The following is an 18,853-nucleotide window of genomic DNA, read 5'->3' on the forward strand; positions in this document are numbered from 1 at the left end:
ACATAAAATTTAAATTACACATTTTCAGATTACACGTTTTGTTGAAATACATAATTTATGTAACTTTAAAAGAATAATCGTGGTAAGAAAGCAAACCAATGATTCTCCTTGTAAATTTTTTTACTGTGTATCTTAAGTTTTAAATAATTATATAGAAACCCAAATTTATTTAACACTAAACTTACCAAGACGTGGTCAAATTAACCGGTATAAAACTTTTTTTAAAATTAACTCTCATATTGAATCGGTACAATGCATGTAATATATTTTTCAGTGTTTGAATTTTAATTTATTTCCACTTTTCCGAGGAAAACGACCTCATATGGTCGGTAAGTTCAGTGTTAAGATGACATTAGCGGAAAATGGGGCAGTTTTGAAATGAGACAAACTTTGAAATTGGGCTTTCTCTATTTTTAAATGAAACTGGATTTAAATCAGATCATGATAAGCCTCAATTCCAATTAAAAATTAGAGAAAAAATCCCAATTTTAAAGGTGCCCCAATTCAAAGGTGCCCCACTTCCCCCTAAATGAAGCATGGCACTAAGTTATGTCGCTATTCTATCTAAAATATTGAGATAATGAAAATTTTTATTATATGGCATAACCGTTTTAAAAATATAATAATAATAACACCAAAAGCATTTTCCCTCCACAAGGGGTAATAATTGCTACAATTGAGCACAGGTGTAGGATATTCCCTAAACATTTGCTGTAGCACTAATACTCCATTAATGGGGCAATATTTTTGTTCCCTAAAAATTCTTGCTATTCAATTAACCGAACACACACCCAAGAAAGGTGTAAATCTCTCCTTACGACTCTTTTAAGAAAAGTTTAATTAGACTTTGAGGTAAGGTCTCGAGAAAAGTGGAAAAACCCATCGATTTGCTTCATTATTTCTCTCCCCATTTTCCACTTTCCTAACGCAAAATTTCCAAGAAAAGAGAAAAAAGTGTGGAAAAGGGTAGGGAAAAGAGTTTTGAACGAAGGGAGGGGGAGACAAGTTGTGAATGTTTTAATTAGTCTCATTGGAAAATTCTTCGAAATTGTTAGAAAACTCAAACAGCAATTAATTCTCCGTTTTTTGGGTAGAATAAAAAAAAAAAACAATGTAAAGAGTTTGAAGAAGTTGGATTGAATTTAGAGGAAAATCAACATTATAGCAAATCATTCTTTGGGAAAAATCATTCAGTCTCTCTCTCTATAACCTGAAGAAAACAGAACCATGAATTTTTTTTCTGGGCATTTGGCCAATATTTTGAGGATGTGAAACAACTTTTCAACAACTCGAATAATACTCCAAGGAGGGAAGTCTGATGGGATTTTGTGTGAGTAGGAAGTTCTTTGGTTATATAACTATAAATTAGGAATCACTCACCGGGACTTTTGCGTGGGAAATAAGAAAAATCACACCCCAGAGAACGACAGAGAGTCGCCTATAATTTCCATATAGCCATGCCTAACCACTCAAATGCAATTCCACAATTTCTTGAAAAAGTTCTCTCAATAAATAATTGAATACAAGGCACATAAATATATCATACAAAAGAAAAAAAAGCCATTTGAAGGTGGAAAAGTTGTCGTTCGACGAAAGAGAAATTCAAGAAGATAGGTAAAATTGTTCTTTTTTTATGCTTTACTTACCTCCGTGGAGAATTAAAGTCCACAGGAAGATCCACAGAAGGCTCCACCTTGGAAGCATGATGTTGGCTGCAAAAAAAGAGAAAGAAATGGCATTTTAGACCTGGGTAAATATTGTACCTCGAGTAATTGTTTGAATTGACATCAATCGGTGGAAGTTTAAAGACTTCCCAGGAAATTGTGAGAAATTCCGCAAAGCCTTCAATAGCTTCTGGGGAGCGTTTGAAGTTTGTCTTATCAGCGCGATAATGGATACTCTTGTACCTTACTTGAAAAATAATCTCCCTCAATGATCAATATCTCAGGTGAATCGCGAGGGGTTTGTCATTTAAAATTTGCGAAGACACATGAAAGGATTATCGATTATAATTTTCAAAATCTTATGCTTCCGGCACATTTTTTAGGTCGGTATTATTTTGTGAAATCAAAATTCGCGTTCCTTTCATTCTCAAAAAATTGGACTGAACTAAATTTAATTTAGTGTGATGCTTAAAAGAAGAAGAAGAGTGAGCAAGAGTAGAATACAGTGCCCGCTTTGTAATCCGGATGATTGGGGGACAATATGACAGATGTCCGCTTCGTAATCCGGATGGATTTTTTGAATTTGTTCAACGTCTCGAAAATATAATAGAAGGTTTTTTTTGTAGAATTAGAATAAAAGTTTTAAAGAAACTTAAAAAGACATAATTAGAGAATTCTATGCTATTATACTTCATTTATTAAACAAAAACATCATAGCATAATTCATGTTCATTGCTGAATATACATGCATACATGACCTCAAAATTATTTTAAATGTAACCGTCGATAACTCGTCCGGATTACGCCGATCCAGATTAGAGAGCGGGCATTGTAGACATATGCAAAGCTTTTGAAAAAGAAGCGGATGCACATTTTGATTTTATGAAATTTTCTTTATCAAAAAGGTGCGCCGGAACCATTATAACCCACTCGGAAAATTCTGCAGAATTCTGTATAAATTCGTCAGATTTGAAAATGTAACTGCCGAAAATTCTGCAGAATTTCTGCAGAATTTTCTACAGAATTTCTACAGAAAATTTTATGAATTTTCGGCACTTTCCTCAAGATGCCGTTCTGTCAAAATGAACTTGGAATATTTTCTCTCAAATTATTTATCAACTTGGTAGAATTTATAATCACGATTTTCATGATATATTTTATATATTATATATAAATACTGTGAGGGTATGCTGTCTATAGAGAAGGATTAAATAGAAGTATTAAACATACCCCCTATCGAAAATTCTGCATTTTTGATAAATTGTACAAGAATTTTACTGGATCATCAACTAAGGCTTCGTGTCTCCGTGTGCCCAGTTCAGGTTGTCGCATTCTCCGCGACTTCCTATTTGTTGAGGGAATCGTTCTTTGGAATAATTTACCTCGCGAGCGGAAGAGGGAGCTTATCCTTAGATTTGTTGGTGCCGCGCGCTCCTCGTGCCCCACATGAGCTTTACTTTCTTTTTTTTTTCTAAAATTTAAAACTTTTCTTAAACTCACTGAAATTATACTAATTGTAAAGAGGACAGATTGTCCTATTGTTTACCAATAAATTGAATTGAATTGAATTGAATTGCATTGAAAAATTTTCTTGAGAACAAAACAAAATTTACGGTGTGATTTTCAGCTGAGGCCCTTAAAATTATTTTATTATTTATGAAAAAATTTATTCTTTTCACTTCAAGAAGTATATTTTCGTCAATTTTTCCAATAAAATGTAAAGATTTGAAATAACCGTCTCTGAAGCAGCCATTAGGTAACGGGTGTTTTAAATTAGAAAAATTTCATGAAATCAAAATTTGTCTCTTTCTATATTTCTTAAACGTATTGCATATGTTTATTTCACCCTTTCGCACTCTTCTTCTTCTTTTAAACATCACAACAAATTGAATTTCGATTTGAATATGAAAGAATTGGATGGATTATGCAAAATGCGTTTAAGATAGAAAGGAATGGAATGAATGAATAATTTTTCTAGAAAAAAAAAAACATAATGTAGAAAATTAGAAACTAATATTAAGAATATTATTATTTCCTTGAAGAATAATAATTGAGTTGTGATTATCTTTCATATAGGGTAACGTGTGGTATTTCCGGACAATGTGCTTTTCGGGACATAAAGTGGGTATTTTTGGACACATCAAAAATCCTTTAAATATTATATTATGAAATTTATTTGTATAATAGCCACTTTTGCCTGTCCTGAAATACCCAACTGTCCCGAAATATGGCAATTTTACTGCTTTACATTTTTTGCTATTTTGAATAAAAAATGGTGCATTTCTTAACATTTTTCGGTAATAATCCTATTCTGGATAGCATAAGGAACATAAATGTTTATATCAACAAAGAAAAAATTATTTGAGAAGTCATAAAGCTGTTTGAAATTTGAAAGTGCTAAAATGTGTCCTGAAATACCACACGTTACCCTAGCATGATTTTTTTTGTTTTAAAATTTAAAGTACAAAGTCTAGAGAAATGAAAAGCCCCTTCTGAGATTTTGAATGGCAATAAGGTTTCTTGAGAATACAAGCATCTGGGAGACATTTTCCAATTTTGCGAAGCTTATGAACATCCAAGGAAATATCCAATGATTTTCTTTGATGTCCTATGGCCTTTGATGTTTCCCTTTTCTCAGCATTTCTTTTTTCGGTACATTGTGCAAGAAAATGCCTTTTCTCCCAAGAAATCACAAAGCAATAAATAATTTATTAAGCCTAGGATGGTGGGAGAAAGAAAATCAAGAGAAAGCTTTGCTTATGCTTTGAGGAACAATTACCAGTGAATGGTTGTTTGTCTGAAGAGGATTCTCTTGGAATAGAAAAGGAAAAGAAAAAGAAAAGGAGAAAAAACATGCAGCAATTCACAGCAAATGAACATGAAGTCAAACGGAAGAAGTGGAAGCTTTGAGTTTTGTCACAAAACACAAAGATTGAAGAGGGCAACTTTTGCAGAAAGTGCACCTTCTCCAGAAGTATCATTTTTGAGAAGCCCCATTCTCAGCAAAACGGAAACACAAGGACACGATCGTGAAATAGAATTTCCGACTGGCAAATCAACACATAAGACATGGAGAACATTTTAACATCCATCCCCAGATGCTTCACATGCAAGCACCACATTATTCAGTCCGTTGAATTCCCATACCGCCCAATACGTCTCTTGTTCTTAGCCCCATAGGAATTCTTTGGTGCCAAGAACACCACTGGCACCCAATGCCTTTTGGACACACTACTGAATGCATAAAGACTTGTGCAGCATGCAAAAACTCTCAAGCGGAACACCCACAACATTATTCAAATTTCAAATTGGGAGACTTTCTTCCAGCGGAATATTTGTTCTAGATTCAATCGTTGCACTAAAAAAAAGATCGTAGTGAAGTTAGTAACACTTCTTTGCAATATTGCACATAAGATTAAATAATCCAATATTAGAAACGAGTATTATACAATATGGCTAAAAATTCTTACAATGAAAGTCCTTCAACTCGAAGACTCCATTAAGTTTGAAAAACTAATTAGTAATTTAATATTTTAGAGTCTACACTACAATAAAAAATTACTTTTTCATAAACAAATAATATTAATTATATCAAATCATTTTTAGGGAATTCGGGTAATTCTTTCTGATTTTAAATTTGAATAGAGTAGGGGAGACTGGGGCAAAAAGTCACAAATCGATAAATTCAAAATTCAATATCTTCCAAGGTAAAAAAGATAGCAGCTCAAATTTTTTTAATAAATAGCCTTCAAAGACTTTCTTCAAGTTCTTCAAGTCGTAATTTTCTTAGAATTCGAACAAGGAATTTATAAAAAAAAAATCGAAATTTTTAGTCCTATTTTTGAAATATTTTCCTTTCAGAAGATAACAATTATTTCCTACTTATTTTCCAAAATTGATGCACTGGTGAATATTTTCTAAATAATTATGATTCTTCGAATACGAATCCGCTATCTATTTTAGAATTTCACAAAAGTTCTTTTCTCCAGAAATCCTTTTATTAAAAATGGTCACTTGGGGTAAAAGGTAACAAAAGGTATAGAGCAAAAAGTAACAAAGAGCGAAGCAATTTCTGATGTCTCACGACGAAAAGAAACGTCATTATCATATCTCGCCGCTTGTTGTTTGCATTGGTCAAACGATTTGCAGTCTTTTGTGTGTGTTTTTTTTTTCTAAAATAGCTTGAAAAACGCTTTTATCGTTTTCTCACATTTCTTGCAGAAAAAACGGTGTTTTACAAAGGTGTAGATGAATAAATTTTATATGAAAATACGTTTTCTAGGTATTTTTTTTTCAAATTTACGGAAGCCCGTAATGAAGCGAATCAAAATATGATAATACGCAATGTCTGTTACTATTTGCCCCAGCATTTTTGAAAATGGTCACAAAATTACCTTTTAGAAATCGGATCGATAAACGTATTTCCTTACAAAATAGAGGAATATTACTTTCACAAAGTTGTAGAGCGGTAAATTTCCTATAAAACTGCGCTAATTAGAAATTTTTGAAGCGATCGAGTAGCTTGTAAAAAAACAAAATATCCATTTTGTGAGTTTTTGCCCCAGTCTCTCCTACAATAGGCTAAATTGTGAACCGAATCTAATTCTGACCTTTGAGATTTCTTCACTGTTTCAGGCAAAGAGGAGAAGTACCAGACGTATTCTCTAGAGTACTTCTTCATTGTCGACTTCTTTTGTCAATTTTTAGACAATGAGCAAATTATTAAGTTCGGGATTGACAACTTATTAATGACAGTATCGACTGTTGGTTACGAGATTTTGAAATAATAGCCGCAATTTCGTCAGTTAAATCAGCATATGTCGTAACTTCCTTTTGACAACTTTTTATGTAGGTAGTCTCTTCGTTACGTCTTGGTTTACTTATTTTACCGAACGAACTTTTTTCTCAACTTTGTCTTATGCCCTAGACAGTCTTATACCTTAAGCCGAGGGATGGCTTAGTTAGAAACTGATTGGAATGAAGTCTAATCCCTGCGTACATCAAATGCTAACCGATTTCGATTCACCTGATATTATATGTATTTTCAGCTGAATTCTGCTAACCTTAAAGCGACGCTCGCGAGGCAGTGCCATTTCCATATATTTGCTTAGCGCTTTTGTTCAAGAACTGCTGACCATTAAGCACATTTTTGCTGATCGATTTAGCTAAATTATGCTGAAAATGTTGTGTTTTGTGCTAACCGTGCTTGCTGAGATCATTATTTTGATTAAAATTACGTTAAGCCGTCTCACAGCTCAACCCGTTAAGGACGAATGGGACACCGGTAGTGTTCCAAAAATAAAAACTATTTTTTCGAACTATTTAGAGGACAAAATAATTTTCTATAGTAAAAAAAATGTATTTATTTCTGGGACACCGGTGTACCACTCGTCTTAAGATCTGACCAGCACATAAGGCTTAACTTGTTTAGAGTCAAGTTTTTCTTGAAAATTTTGCCTCATGGTTGGATAATTCAAGACAGACCTCTTAGATTCTGCAAAACTAATAAAATTGCTTGGTCTTCATGATTTTGAGACTTTATATTAGCTGAAGTCAAAGTGAGAAATTCTGTCTAATCTTTTGTTCTTCAACTTGACTATATTTTGCCAACGTTTCGATCCTGGATGGGATCTTGGGGCTCTTCTAAATTTTATTATAAAAAATGGAAATTGGAGAACTTAAGGTGTCACACATTTTTCAACTTCTTCTGAGTGAACTATCCACGGCGACTGATCCTGACTCACTGAAGTACTGGTGTTAATTATTGCCATAAGCTACAAAAGCATCATACAACAACCTTCAATAACCATACTATAATCGTAACAATCATACAATTATCTTTTTAGGGATTAGTAATGAGAATGAGAAAGGAATAAAGGATTCAATATTCATGATTGAATTATTAAGTTGTGTTATTGAATTGTAAAATACTTTAACTTTTGACTGATATGCGCCCATTTTCACTATTTTTAACATTATTTAATATTTTTTGTGTTATAATGTAAGTAGCTTATAGTAAGGCCATGTAACTCCGACGATTGCAAAACTCGGATGCCGCGACCGATTTAACTCCGATACATCCACTTAAAATATAATTTATATTTTTATTTCTGTAATTAATTACTGAAGTATCATATTATAACTATTCTACTTTAAGAAAAACCAAAAATTATATTTTTATCGGTTTAATAAGTGGGTAAAAGAAATATTTTTTAAGCTCGGGTCAGCTGGGTTGTGTACTAAAAATTTAATTTCTGAGAAAATTTTGCTGTTGACAGCTCGTCGCTGGAAAAAGTTTAGTGTTTTTTCTATATAATAAAACATTATTTGCAATCAAAATTATTAATAAAAGTTAGTGTAGTTATTGATCTACAAGGTGAGTAAGAGTTTATTGATAATATAAATAATTCATACAGAAATAAGTGATTTTTGTGAATGTTTACATTTCGATGCATGTCGGATGCGGTGAAAGTCAATGTTTTGGTTCAGAATTTGCATTGTTCAGGACTCTTTTTCTGTTTCAGATGCCAAAGGGAACAAAAGAAAAGACCTATAAGGACAAGCCCGACTCTAAGGAAGGTATTAGGAATGCCTTGCAGTGTGTACGAGATGGTTCTACCATAGCATATGCATCCAAAACATTTAATGTCCCAAGAACAACACTGCACAACAAATCGACCGGCAAATACCCAGAGGAGTGCCCAAATGGCAGGCCAACAATTCTTTCAAAAGAACAGGAAAAAGAACTTGTCAAATGGATCCTGGGATGTGCGGATGGCTGGCATCCCATCGGGAAGGAACAAGTTCTGGACAGCGTTAAACTCATCTGTGAGGTCTACAAAATTCCAAACCATTTTACAGCTGGAAGACCCGGAGACGTTTTGTTCAGGAATTTTCTTAAGCGTCATCCAGAGCTCAGCATGCGCAAGCCAAAATCCTTCTCATTGGAAAGAGCTACTGTTACTGCTGAAGACCTCACGGAATGGTTTCAGAATTGTCTTAAATATTTCACAGAACACAACCTTCTGAGCATTTCACCAGACCGTGTTTTTAATTGCGACGAAAGTGCCTTCTTTTTGACACCGGAAGATGGAAATGTCCTGTCCAGGAGAGGTTCACGTGTAGTTCCATCTATTAAAAATTCAGGACCGAAGCAATGTATCACAGTACTCCTCAGGGTGTCAGCTACTGGCGAACTTGCTCCTCCAATGGCTGTTCATAAAACTGACATTACTCCAAAAATTGCCATTCACAACGCAGAAGGATGGAAAATGGGAACGTCACCACAGAGTGGCTGGATGGATGGGCCACTTTTCTATGCTGGTCTTTATTTCCCGAAAATTGTTTTCCAACATTCAGATTCAGAGGAGTCCATTATCAATAACCAGCACGATCAGGCCACCGACAATAATCCTTCAAATGATCCAGTCATCCCTGGAAACCAACTCTCTGCAACTTCTGAGACTCAACCGATCTTCGACACATTAAAACAATGCTATTTCTGGCCAGGAGAAATTCCAAAACGTCGTCAGAAGAAGAGGGTCAAAGCCAGCAATGTCAAACACCAGTATATTGTATCTTCCGAGGAAATTATCGCGGAACAGGAGGAAAAATTGAGGCAGGATTTACAAAAAAAGAAAGAAATTGCTGAACGGAAGTTGACCAGAGAGAGGAACAAAAATATAAGGGCAGAAGAAAAGGAGATAAAACTAAAGGAGAAACACATGGTAAAGGAAAAGGCTCAAATGCCAATTGAAGCTGAAAAGAAAAAACGTGGAAGGAAGTCAGCCAAGAAAACCGAGGAAAAATCAAAGAATTGAGTGCAATCTTAAAATAAAAGGACAGATAATCCTAACCGGCTTATGTAGGTGAGATTCTTAACGTGAGCTAACTCGGAGTGCATGCAAATTCGATTTGATGCTGAAGTAGGGAGACGCCATTCAGTTATCTTGAACCAAATTCGTGAAATTATACAAGTTTTGTATTTGAACCAAAATGTCAAGGATTTGGATGAACTGACAGAAAAGTGTTATATGGGTGAAATGTAGACCACAATGTTCTCTATAATTTTGCCGTAGAACTTGAACTCATCGATTACTCAGAAGCCAAGATAAGCGAGGTTTTTTGTTTCTTAACTCGTTTTTTCATCCAGAGTGCCCCAAGTGTTCATTTGTTGAACTTCAACTAAATCAAAGAATTGTTGTATTTTGCGGGACTTTCCATTTAAACCCCTATTTTAAGTGTCTTGGTGGAGTAGAGGCAGTCAAATTGGCATCTGAGTGATTTCAAAGCGTTATTATGGGAAAAATCATTTTTTTCACACTTAAACGGCAAAATCGGAGTGATAGCGTAGTCTGAGCGGAAAATGATGTATGGACGAAATGTAGAGACAAATGTGCTCTACAATTATGTTGAAGTAATCATCAAAATCGGTTCAGCGACAGTCGAGATAATTGAGGTTATGTGATATTGAAATTGGTTTTTCGACTGTGGCGCCCCTGGTGTTGGTCCCACGAAGTTCAAACATTCTAGAAAGTTGTAGCATTTGGTGAGATCTTTCTTTTAAGCCCTCATTCATCAAAATCGGTCACATAGAACCGGAGATATGATTTTTTTAATTTCGTGAACTTTGACCCCTCATATCTCCGGTTCTATTGAAACCACAGCGCGCATATGCACTATTTTGGAAACGTCCTAGACTGGACTACAACATACTAAAATTTCATTAACTTGCACAATGCCGTTTTTGAGAAAAGTGACTTTGAATTTCGATGAATTTTGACGCTATCACAGCGCCACCTGTGGTGACTTTTTGAACTTCCATCTGAAAGTGCTCATCGAGACGAAACCAAAAAGGTAAAATTTAGGTCGCTATGTTAATTAGAACCGGAGATAGAGGCCGGTCAATGTTCGAACTTTGACCCCTTATAGCTCGGGTCAGGGGTTATGGATCGACTTAAGGTTTTTTTTGTTTGATAGGTATAATCAACGGCTACAACATACTAAATTTTCAGCCCGATGCACAATGGAATTTTTGAGTTATTTAACTTTTAAGATTTAAAAATTTTCTTTTTAAAAAAAGCGCCCCTAGCGGTGGTTTTATGAACTTGCGATGTTAGAAGGGGAAGTGGAATTTCACGAGAGCTTTCCAAAAAGCCCTCACTTTTTAAATTCTGACAATTAGAACAGGAGTTATGGCCATTTTAAGAAATTTTTTTTGGACCCTTATAGCTCGGGTCAGGGGGGTCGGGGGACCTTAAGTTTGGTATTGATGGAAAGCTCTAAGCCCCAGCTATAACATACTAAAATTTGAGTCCGCTGAATGCCATAGGGGCGGAGCTATTGAGAAAACAAAAAAAGGGGGGTCTTCAAAATGGCGTAAGGAGGGGTGGGGGGTGGGGGGTCTATGCACCAAGTTGCAATTTTCACCCGATATATAACCTTTGCCGAAAACCGCAAGTCGATATCTTTTTTAGTTTAGGAGCTATTAAGCTCCAAAGAGCGGCCGGCCGGCCGGCCGGCCGGCCGGGAACGTAAATTAGCCACATATATATTCGTGATCAGGAAGTGCTGAAACACATTTTGGCCAAATTTGAGGTCGATCGGACGACATGAAATTTTGTTAGGATTATAGTAGGTGAGATTGTTAAGAATCTCACCTAATAAAAATATATATAATTAAATAATAAATTAATGAAATGAATTGATGGAATAAAACTCTAAAAAAATGTTTTTGAAATAATATCTTCTCATTTTTATGCATTAAACTTTTCCTTAAAATGAGCATCCGAGTTTGATCGAATTCAACGGAGTTACATAAAAGCGTCGCAGTAACATTCTTGCGCATATATTAATATTATCGTAATTTTATTAATTTTCATCAATATTATTGCTAAAATTCTATTTCTATTATGATTCTAAATTAAACAAAGAATAATTCTATTGATTTGGAATGGCGAAAAAAATATTTCATCAGTCCAAAAACAAGCATTAAAGTCGCACTCAATGAAAAGTATCCGGATTACCTCTCTTTACTATATACGATCAGTTATTTAGAAGTTTTCTGCCGTTTTGCCTGATGAGATCGGTTGTGAAGTCGGTCGGCAGTCGCAAAGGAGATTGAGTAAATTAATTGAATTGAATTTGGATGGTGGAATAAGGCCGTCGACAGGGTTGATATGTGTCGAATATTCTTTATTAATATTTTCTTAACCTCAAGTTCCCTATGTTCCGAGCGAAATATCATATATGATGCACGCATATGTCTTCATGAAACACTTTTACGCATATTTTTAGTTGATGTACCATATGAACTTTGTCACACGAAAATCTACTTGACTGAAGTATATTCTTAAAACAAAAACACTTAAGCATATACTTCAGTCGAGATGAAATTTTACATCGAAAAAGAATAATAATTACATCAATATGCGACGAAATTATTCAACTCGCACGAGGAGTTGTTTCAACTCTATTTACTAAAAATTACAACGGAAAATAGTAAAAATTACATCGATATTCGTAGAGTTAATTCAACTCTGCAATAAAGTTGTTTTAACTTTTGAGGGTTTTTTCTTAGTGTAATACCGATTTTTGATAAGTTATCCATCTCCATAATTTCTGTTGAGTAGTTCGTACTGATAGTGTATCAATCAAGTGGGTAAGTACACATTCCATGATGCAAGTACTCTAGATTAGACTTCCCTTAAGTCACCAGAAATTTTTCTGAAGTTAAAATCTATTCAATTAAATTTAATAAAGTTCTCTACTCCTTAAAATCAGTCATTACAATTTAAAAAAATGAACAATTAACCTCGGGTGGTAGGGTACCCATCGTGCGTGTTCCAGGTGGCGGATAGAGAATGGCAGTAAAATTAGTTCTTGAACTGGCTAGAGTTTGTTCACACAGAAAGATGGAAAATTCTTAAACAGAAAGACCCAGGAATTTAATTTCAAATCCCATCCAATGAAATCCAATGCTCTAATTCTAAATCCTTGATTATTTAGTTTTAGTTGCAATTTGCAAATCTGTAGACATTTTTCATTTTCCAGCTAATGCTGAACTTAAGTTCCCGATCTCTTAATTTGAAAGAGCTAGGGATTCTAGCCCATTTCTTTCGCTCAGAGCTTCTAAACTTAAACGCCTCGGGGATTCACGTCCGATTTAAGTTCCCAGGATCTTATATATTCTTAAATTTAGAGTCAAAATTTTTCTGTGTGTTTGTAAATAGCTACAGGCACGTATCGGCATCTTTGCGTCTACGAGAAATCCTTAGTGAATACTAAACCGCGGACTACCTAAAATCCGTGTCTCCTGTGTAAGAAGGCCTATGCATCAAGCTTGCTCCCTGGCGTCACAGTAAACTGTCAGCAAAAAAACACAACAAAGAGCCTCGAATGACGGACGGATTTCACCGGAAACCTATGCGAGACAAAGGACAAGCTGTTGCTTCAATCGCTGGTCCCGGGGTCGGAGGGTACCAGGGAAATGGAAGAGTCTCTGGGTCTGGAGTGACATCAGGGGTGACATGATAACTTATTTTCGATAGTATCGACTGTCGATTCTGAAAAATTTATACGATAGCTGTACTTTTTATAGCTAATATGGATATTTAGCAACAGTTATATTTTATTAAGAATGTTACAATAAATGGTCTAACGATGCGTAAAAAGTCGTCATAGACTTGAGCTAGGAGATATAAATTTAACGTTACTATCGATTCGACAGTATCGAAAAGTTATCATTCCACCCCAGGTTTGACAAGCCTACCACAACGACAAAGGCACTTCAGAAAGATTCCCCAAAAAAGCTATGCAGGCCATTGTGAGGAGGCGTCGACCTCTAAGCAGACCTAGGACAAGGTGGCTGAATCAAATTCTGAATCTCGAACATCTTCCTGACGTGGCGGAAGATCGACAAGCCTGGGCTGCTAAACTGGATGACATGGGCTTACGACCCCAATAGGAATAAATGATTTAAAATTATGATGATCATGATGATGAACAATTTCGTCCCCTATCTGCCACAGATATTAGATCTAGATTCTTCTTATCCTTAATAATGAAAACAATGTTTCTGAGTTTTCTAGCTCCTTTTCAGGTCCACTCCACAAAGCATAAATAATATAACATAAACAATAAATAATTAAGGAATTGTTTAACGAAATTGTTTAAAATGTTGTATTCGTAATAAAGAAGGAAAAGAATCTAGGTGTAAATCTATTTTTAAATCGTTCGTAACTAGGGGAATGTTGGCAAGGTTCGCACAGAGTGAGCCTTCAAACAACGTAAATTTTCTTTTTGTTTGCAAAGAGCTAGTTCGTCATTTCATAGCCATAAGATAGATCATTATTAAGCTCATGAAACGAGATGAGAAATGGTAGATCAGCTCTTTACAAACAAAGACAAAATTCGCATCGTTTGAAGGTTCACTCTGTGCGAACCATGCCTACATTCCCCTATAGTTGTGCCCTTGTAACTTTGAATGAGTGACATATAAGTTCTATTATGAATTGTTGACACTCTTACACTTTTAATTTATTCACCGAGAATTTAATTACAAACTTCTCAAGACTGCCAATCTTCAATGATTTCATTATAAATCTGTAATACTACATAATCTTTTCAGGGTGAAAGGGGTTGAAGGGGGGTAAAGTGTATTAAGATTCTTCCCAGATGAATATCCTTCTAATTCTAGGCATAGATCCTTTCTGTGAGCACAATGCATGTTAATTACTTCATTAGATTAGACTCACAGGAGTGTGAAGTGATTGAAAGGCTTGTGTTTGCCATCGAGAGCTCTTTACCTTTCATCTGCAAACGTTAGCTGAAACTTAGCACAAGACTCCGCGGTTTAAATTGACATCCTCAGAATGAAGCTGGTACTCCATCCCTTAGCACTAAACTTTCCACGTGATGTATACTCAGAAATAACACAGTGGAAAATGTGTGTAATTTTCACGAGCATGAAATCAAACACAATTTGCAAAGCCCCCTGAATGGAGCTTCAAAGTTTTGTGTGACACGTTTGATGGGAAATTGCGCGAATTTTCTCCTCTTGTTGATGGATATCAAGTGAAATCGTAAATTCTGCTACTTCTCACGTGCTGCCAAAGAGCACCCTAATTAAATCACTTTTGGGGAGTCACAGAAAATCATTCACCTTGTCAACTTGCTGAATCACTTTCAATGCAAATGAAGGTATCACATCCAATTAATTTCCCATGCATTAATCCCATGGCGCATTGGGCGGTCTCGGTATCCTCCTCAATGACACCCTCTCATGGATTTTCTGCTGATGCTGCAGCACAAATTCCAACCACTTATTGCTACATGAGATTCATTTTGGACCAATTCCGTGCCACATTTAAGGAGGATCCTCTACTTATGCCGACTCGACAAAATTTTCCAGCAATTGCACTAGAAAACAACTTCAACTCCAAAGAAGTTTTTTTTCATGAGATTTTCCACAAATTCTGTGGCAAAAATTCCTGGACCATTTTCTTTTTCATTCATATCTTGAGCTTCATTCATACTTTACGAGTACAGAGACTTTTTTTATTTGGAAACTACCTCTCTCAAATAAGAATTAAGAATAGAGAGTAAAAATTTCAATGAACTTTTCCGGAGGAGCTGAAGTGCACTGTGGAAAATCTTCATGATGACAGTCCTGGAATCCTTCACTCCCCACAGTTTATTTTTACGTCAAAGAACAGAGTTGGTACAGAGAATAATGATTTAATTTTGATAGAATTTTTGAATATGATTTAACTTAAGTCTTTCTAAAATAAGTTTACAGCATCTTACAGTGTATAAAAATTTTAGCACATGCCTGTTCTAAATCAAATCCTTGCTAAAAAGTTAGGATTCTCGTGGAATATATTGAAATAAAATAGAAAAAATTAAAAATTGAAGAAATAGAATTGAAAATAGAAAAATTCAATAGGGGAAAGTGCCCATGCTTGATACCATTGGAAGCTTCGTAATGAATACATTCTCACTATATACAAAATTTTCAAGTGATGCCTTTAACTTTAAAAATTATTAAACTATGAAGAAAAAAGTAATCTTTATGCAATTTCTTTTTTTTTAATCACTAACTCACTCACTACATTTACGAATTTTGAAGTCTAATTCAATTTTAAATAAATTTTTCAGCAAAGAAGTGTGACAGATTGAAATTCAATTAATTGAAAATATGTGCGAGGTGCATTTGAAGAATTGTGAATGTCATTTCCGGAAGTGTCAGTAAATGAAGACGTGCAGTACGCCGAAAGCTTTGGAGAACTTAGGTGTTTCACTCTGAATTGATACCTTCTCAATTAAAAACTCAAAATTTTAATCCAAAGCTTTCTACCTTTGGTATGGGTCTTGACGCACTGAGGAAAACTCATACCAAAGTCGAAAGCTTTGGAATAAAATATTTAGTTTTTAATTTAGGAAAAAAAGCTGCCTCTGACGAACACCGGAAGATCTGAATCAAATAAACCGACTGGCCGAGTTAAGGAATCGGCCGACTATAGGGCCCTTTACCTTAAATTCTTTGTTATTGAAAGACGCTCTATGAGCGGTCACTTCATTCCGGATAATCATAGATTCTTTCTGTACGACTGGTACATTCATTTAACAGAAAGCTCAGGCTGATGCAGGATTAGGGTCCCAGTCAAAATACCGAAAACCAAAATACTTAAAACTAAAAACCAGAAACCCAAAATCCAGAATGCGCCAAAATTCCGAAAGCCAAAATCTCTAAAACCAAAAATTCCGAAAACCGAAATCCCGCATTCTTAAAAGTGTCATAGCTACCATAACAATTGCACTCGCGTTTCCTGGAGAATAAGGAAAATTTTCAGTATTTTGCAAAACAATTTATTATCCACACATTATTCTCTGTATAATTTAATCCTTTTCAGGATATTGACTATTGGGCATTTCAGCATTCGGGATTTCGACTCATTCGGAATTTTAGAGTTCGGGATTCTTGTTTTCGGAAATTTGGCCGGCACCGCATTTTTTGGTATCCCTATCATATCGCTCCTTGGAAATTACAAGTGGTCAACTAACTTTTTTGAGATTTTGAGATTCTAACGCACTCAGAAAGACAATTTAATAAATTTTCAGATGATATAAGTCATTAAATTTCGTTATTAGAAAAGTTTTTCAAAATTTTAATTTTTTTGATGTCGAATCTGCGATTCTGTGTCAGTCAGTCGAATAGTGAACATCACGGATCAAGTTATGATCAAAGTCCAAGTGCAGTGTAACAACTCCCACCTGTACATGATTTTCCCTGCCATATTCGATACCTGATGAAGAGGACATCCGTCCCCGCAAAGTCGTAGAGAATAAAATTGTGAAAATCAAGAAAGGTTCAGCGTCTATTTGCTGCCACATTCTGTCAAACCGAAATTCTTCTGAAACCTTATTTTTAAATGAACTCTGAAAAAATGTCTTGTTAAACGAACAAACGGATTTTGTTGATATTTTGTCAAAAGGATGTTATTTACCAATTTTACAAAACCTTTCCTTGCATTTTATATGGAAAAACACCTTTTTGACAAAATTTTAACAAGATCTAGTTGGCTGCCGATTTCACAAAGCTTTTTTTATATTCTGTATGAAAGAACATCCTTTTTACAAACTTGTCTTGTTATTGTGACAAAACATTTTTTCAGAGTAATTGAGCCTTATCATTGAGCCTTTAGCTTCGCAATTGTTTTTTTTTAACTAAATTATATCATAATGAGGTCCAATTTTATTTAAAAAGAAAAAAGGAGAAGAAAGCCCAATTTGAAAGTTGTCCCAATTCAAAGATACCTCGCTTCCCTTAACTCTTCAAATTTTTTTTCAAATTGAGAAGTCCTATTCAAAAAACTCTCTATAATTTCACAAAAATGAAAACTTTGTAAATAAAATAATTAGGGGGAGGTGAGGCTACTTTGAGCTGTGGGGCTAGACTGTTATACGACTTTTCCGTCTTTTTCTAAATGAAGCTGGTCCTTACAATTATTTTATTTAGAGCCACAATTATTTTGTGTATCTAAATTGTGTTAAAACCGTTAAAACCCAGTTTCCATTAGAAATATGCGAAAAAATCGTATAACAATGTAGTCCCACCTCCCCCTACTGTAGTACAAACTGCTTCCCCATCTCAAATCATTAATCTACGCTCTCATCAACTCATCATCCTGAACTCCTTCACCACGAATACTTCTTGTTGGTATAACTTTTCTTAAGGAAGAGTGGCAAAAAATGCCACAAGCAAGACAATTTATCACCAATTCGATCTCTCTCCCCACTCGATCTTCAACCCCACTTGCACTTATTTGATTTCCTCCGCACAAACTATCAAAAACCCTGGCAATAAAGTTTTCCCATGTGAAATGTTTGCTCCCGGAATAACTCACAATCTCATTCAACGTGACAATAAAAGTCCCCACACGAGGGAATTGATTTCACATAGTACTTCAGCCTTTACCAAGAGGAAACGTCATTCACTACATTTGCCTCCCTATTCCCCCCCTCCCCTAAACCCCAAAAACCCTCCTCGCAATTTTAGCTCACTTGCACTTCGGATGCTTTTGTTGGGGCTTTTATCGTCAAACCATAAATTTTGAGTTTTAAACTCCAAACTCACCCTCCCCCTTCGCGGGAAGTTGGGCGAAAGGCGCGGTTTTGTTGCACGATTTCCTATCTGAACACCATCAGCCATAGAAAAACCTACTCAAAACACTAATCGAACTGGGAATGGGGAACAATAGAAACACGTAAAAACAGTCAGTTGAGAAAACTTTTCAATATTTTCTACACAATCAACAAAACCATTCAATGGGCATTTACCACATACTCCTGTTCTGTGGAAAAAGCTTACACTCTCAAAATGTAGTCGAAAGGTGCTTTTTTTTATCTTCCTTCAGCTGTAAAAATCTCACTCAGTGAAAGAATCCTTCCAAATAATTCTATATCGTAAAATTGCCGTCAATAGCCAAGTTGTTTTATGAAAATGGTTTAGTTGAGGTTTCTTTTCAAAGGGTACTTGATTATTCATCTGTTGTTCTTGAGAAATGTGTTGTGAAGCAATTTAAAATGAGAAAAAGCCAATTTAGTCGTTAATTTAAATTTAAATGTTACACAGATATGCCCTCTAGCGGCAAAAAGTGAAATATGAAAAGTATTCAACTAATCTTTCT

General features: G+C 35.1%; 2 protein-coding genes across 3 annotated transcripts in view; one reads left to right on the top strand and one right to left on the bottom strand.

The window, feature by feature from the left end:
- The window catches only part of LOC129806103 (cadherin-87A), a 167,575-nt gene that overhangs the window by 91,154 nt on the left and 57,568 nt on the right, over positions 1–18,853 (bottom strand). For both annotated transcript variants that reach the window (XM_055854456.1, XM_055854458.1), the window contains exon 2: positions 1,647–1,712. In XM_055854456.1, the coding sequence (XP_055710431.1) occupies positions 1,647–1,712 (66 nt within the window). The remainder of the gene's footprint in view (positions 1–1,646; positions 1,713–18,853) is intronic.
- On the top strand, positions 7,701–9,485 carry LOC129806106 (uncharacterized). Its single transcript, XM_055854461.1, has 2 exons — positions 7,701–8,040; positions 8,189–9,485. Exon 2 carries the CDS (start codon positions 8,189–8,191, stop codon positions 9,482–9,484), a length of 1,296 nt encoding a protein of 431 aa, XP_055710436.1. The 5' UTR covers positions 7,701–8,040; the 3' UTR covers position 9,485.

This window comes from Phlebotomus papatasi, chromosome 3 (assembly GCF_024763615.1).
Source record: "Phlebotomus papatasi isolate M1 chromosome 3, Ppap_2.1, whole genome shotgun sequence".
Taxonomy (NCBI): domain Eukaryota; kingdom Metazoa; phylum Arthropoda; class Insecta; order Diptera; family Psychodidae; genus Phlebotomus; species Phlebotomus papatasi.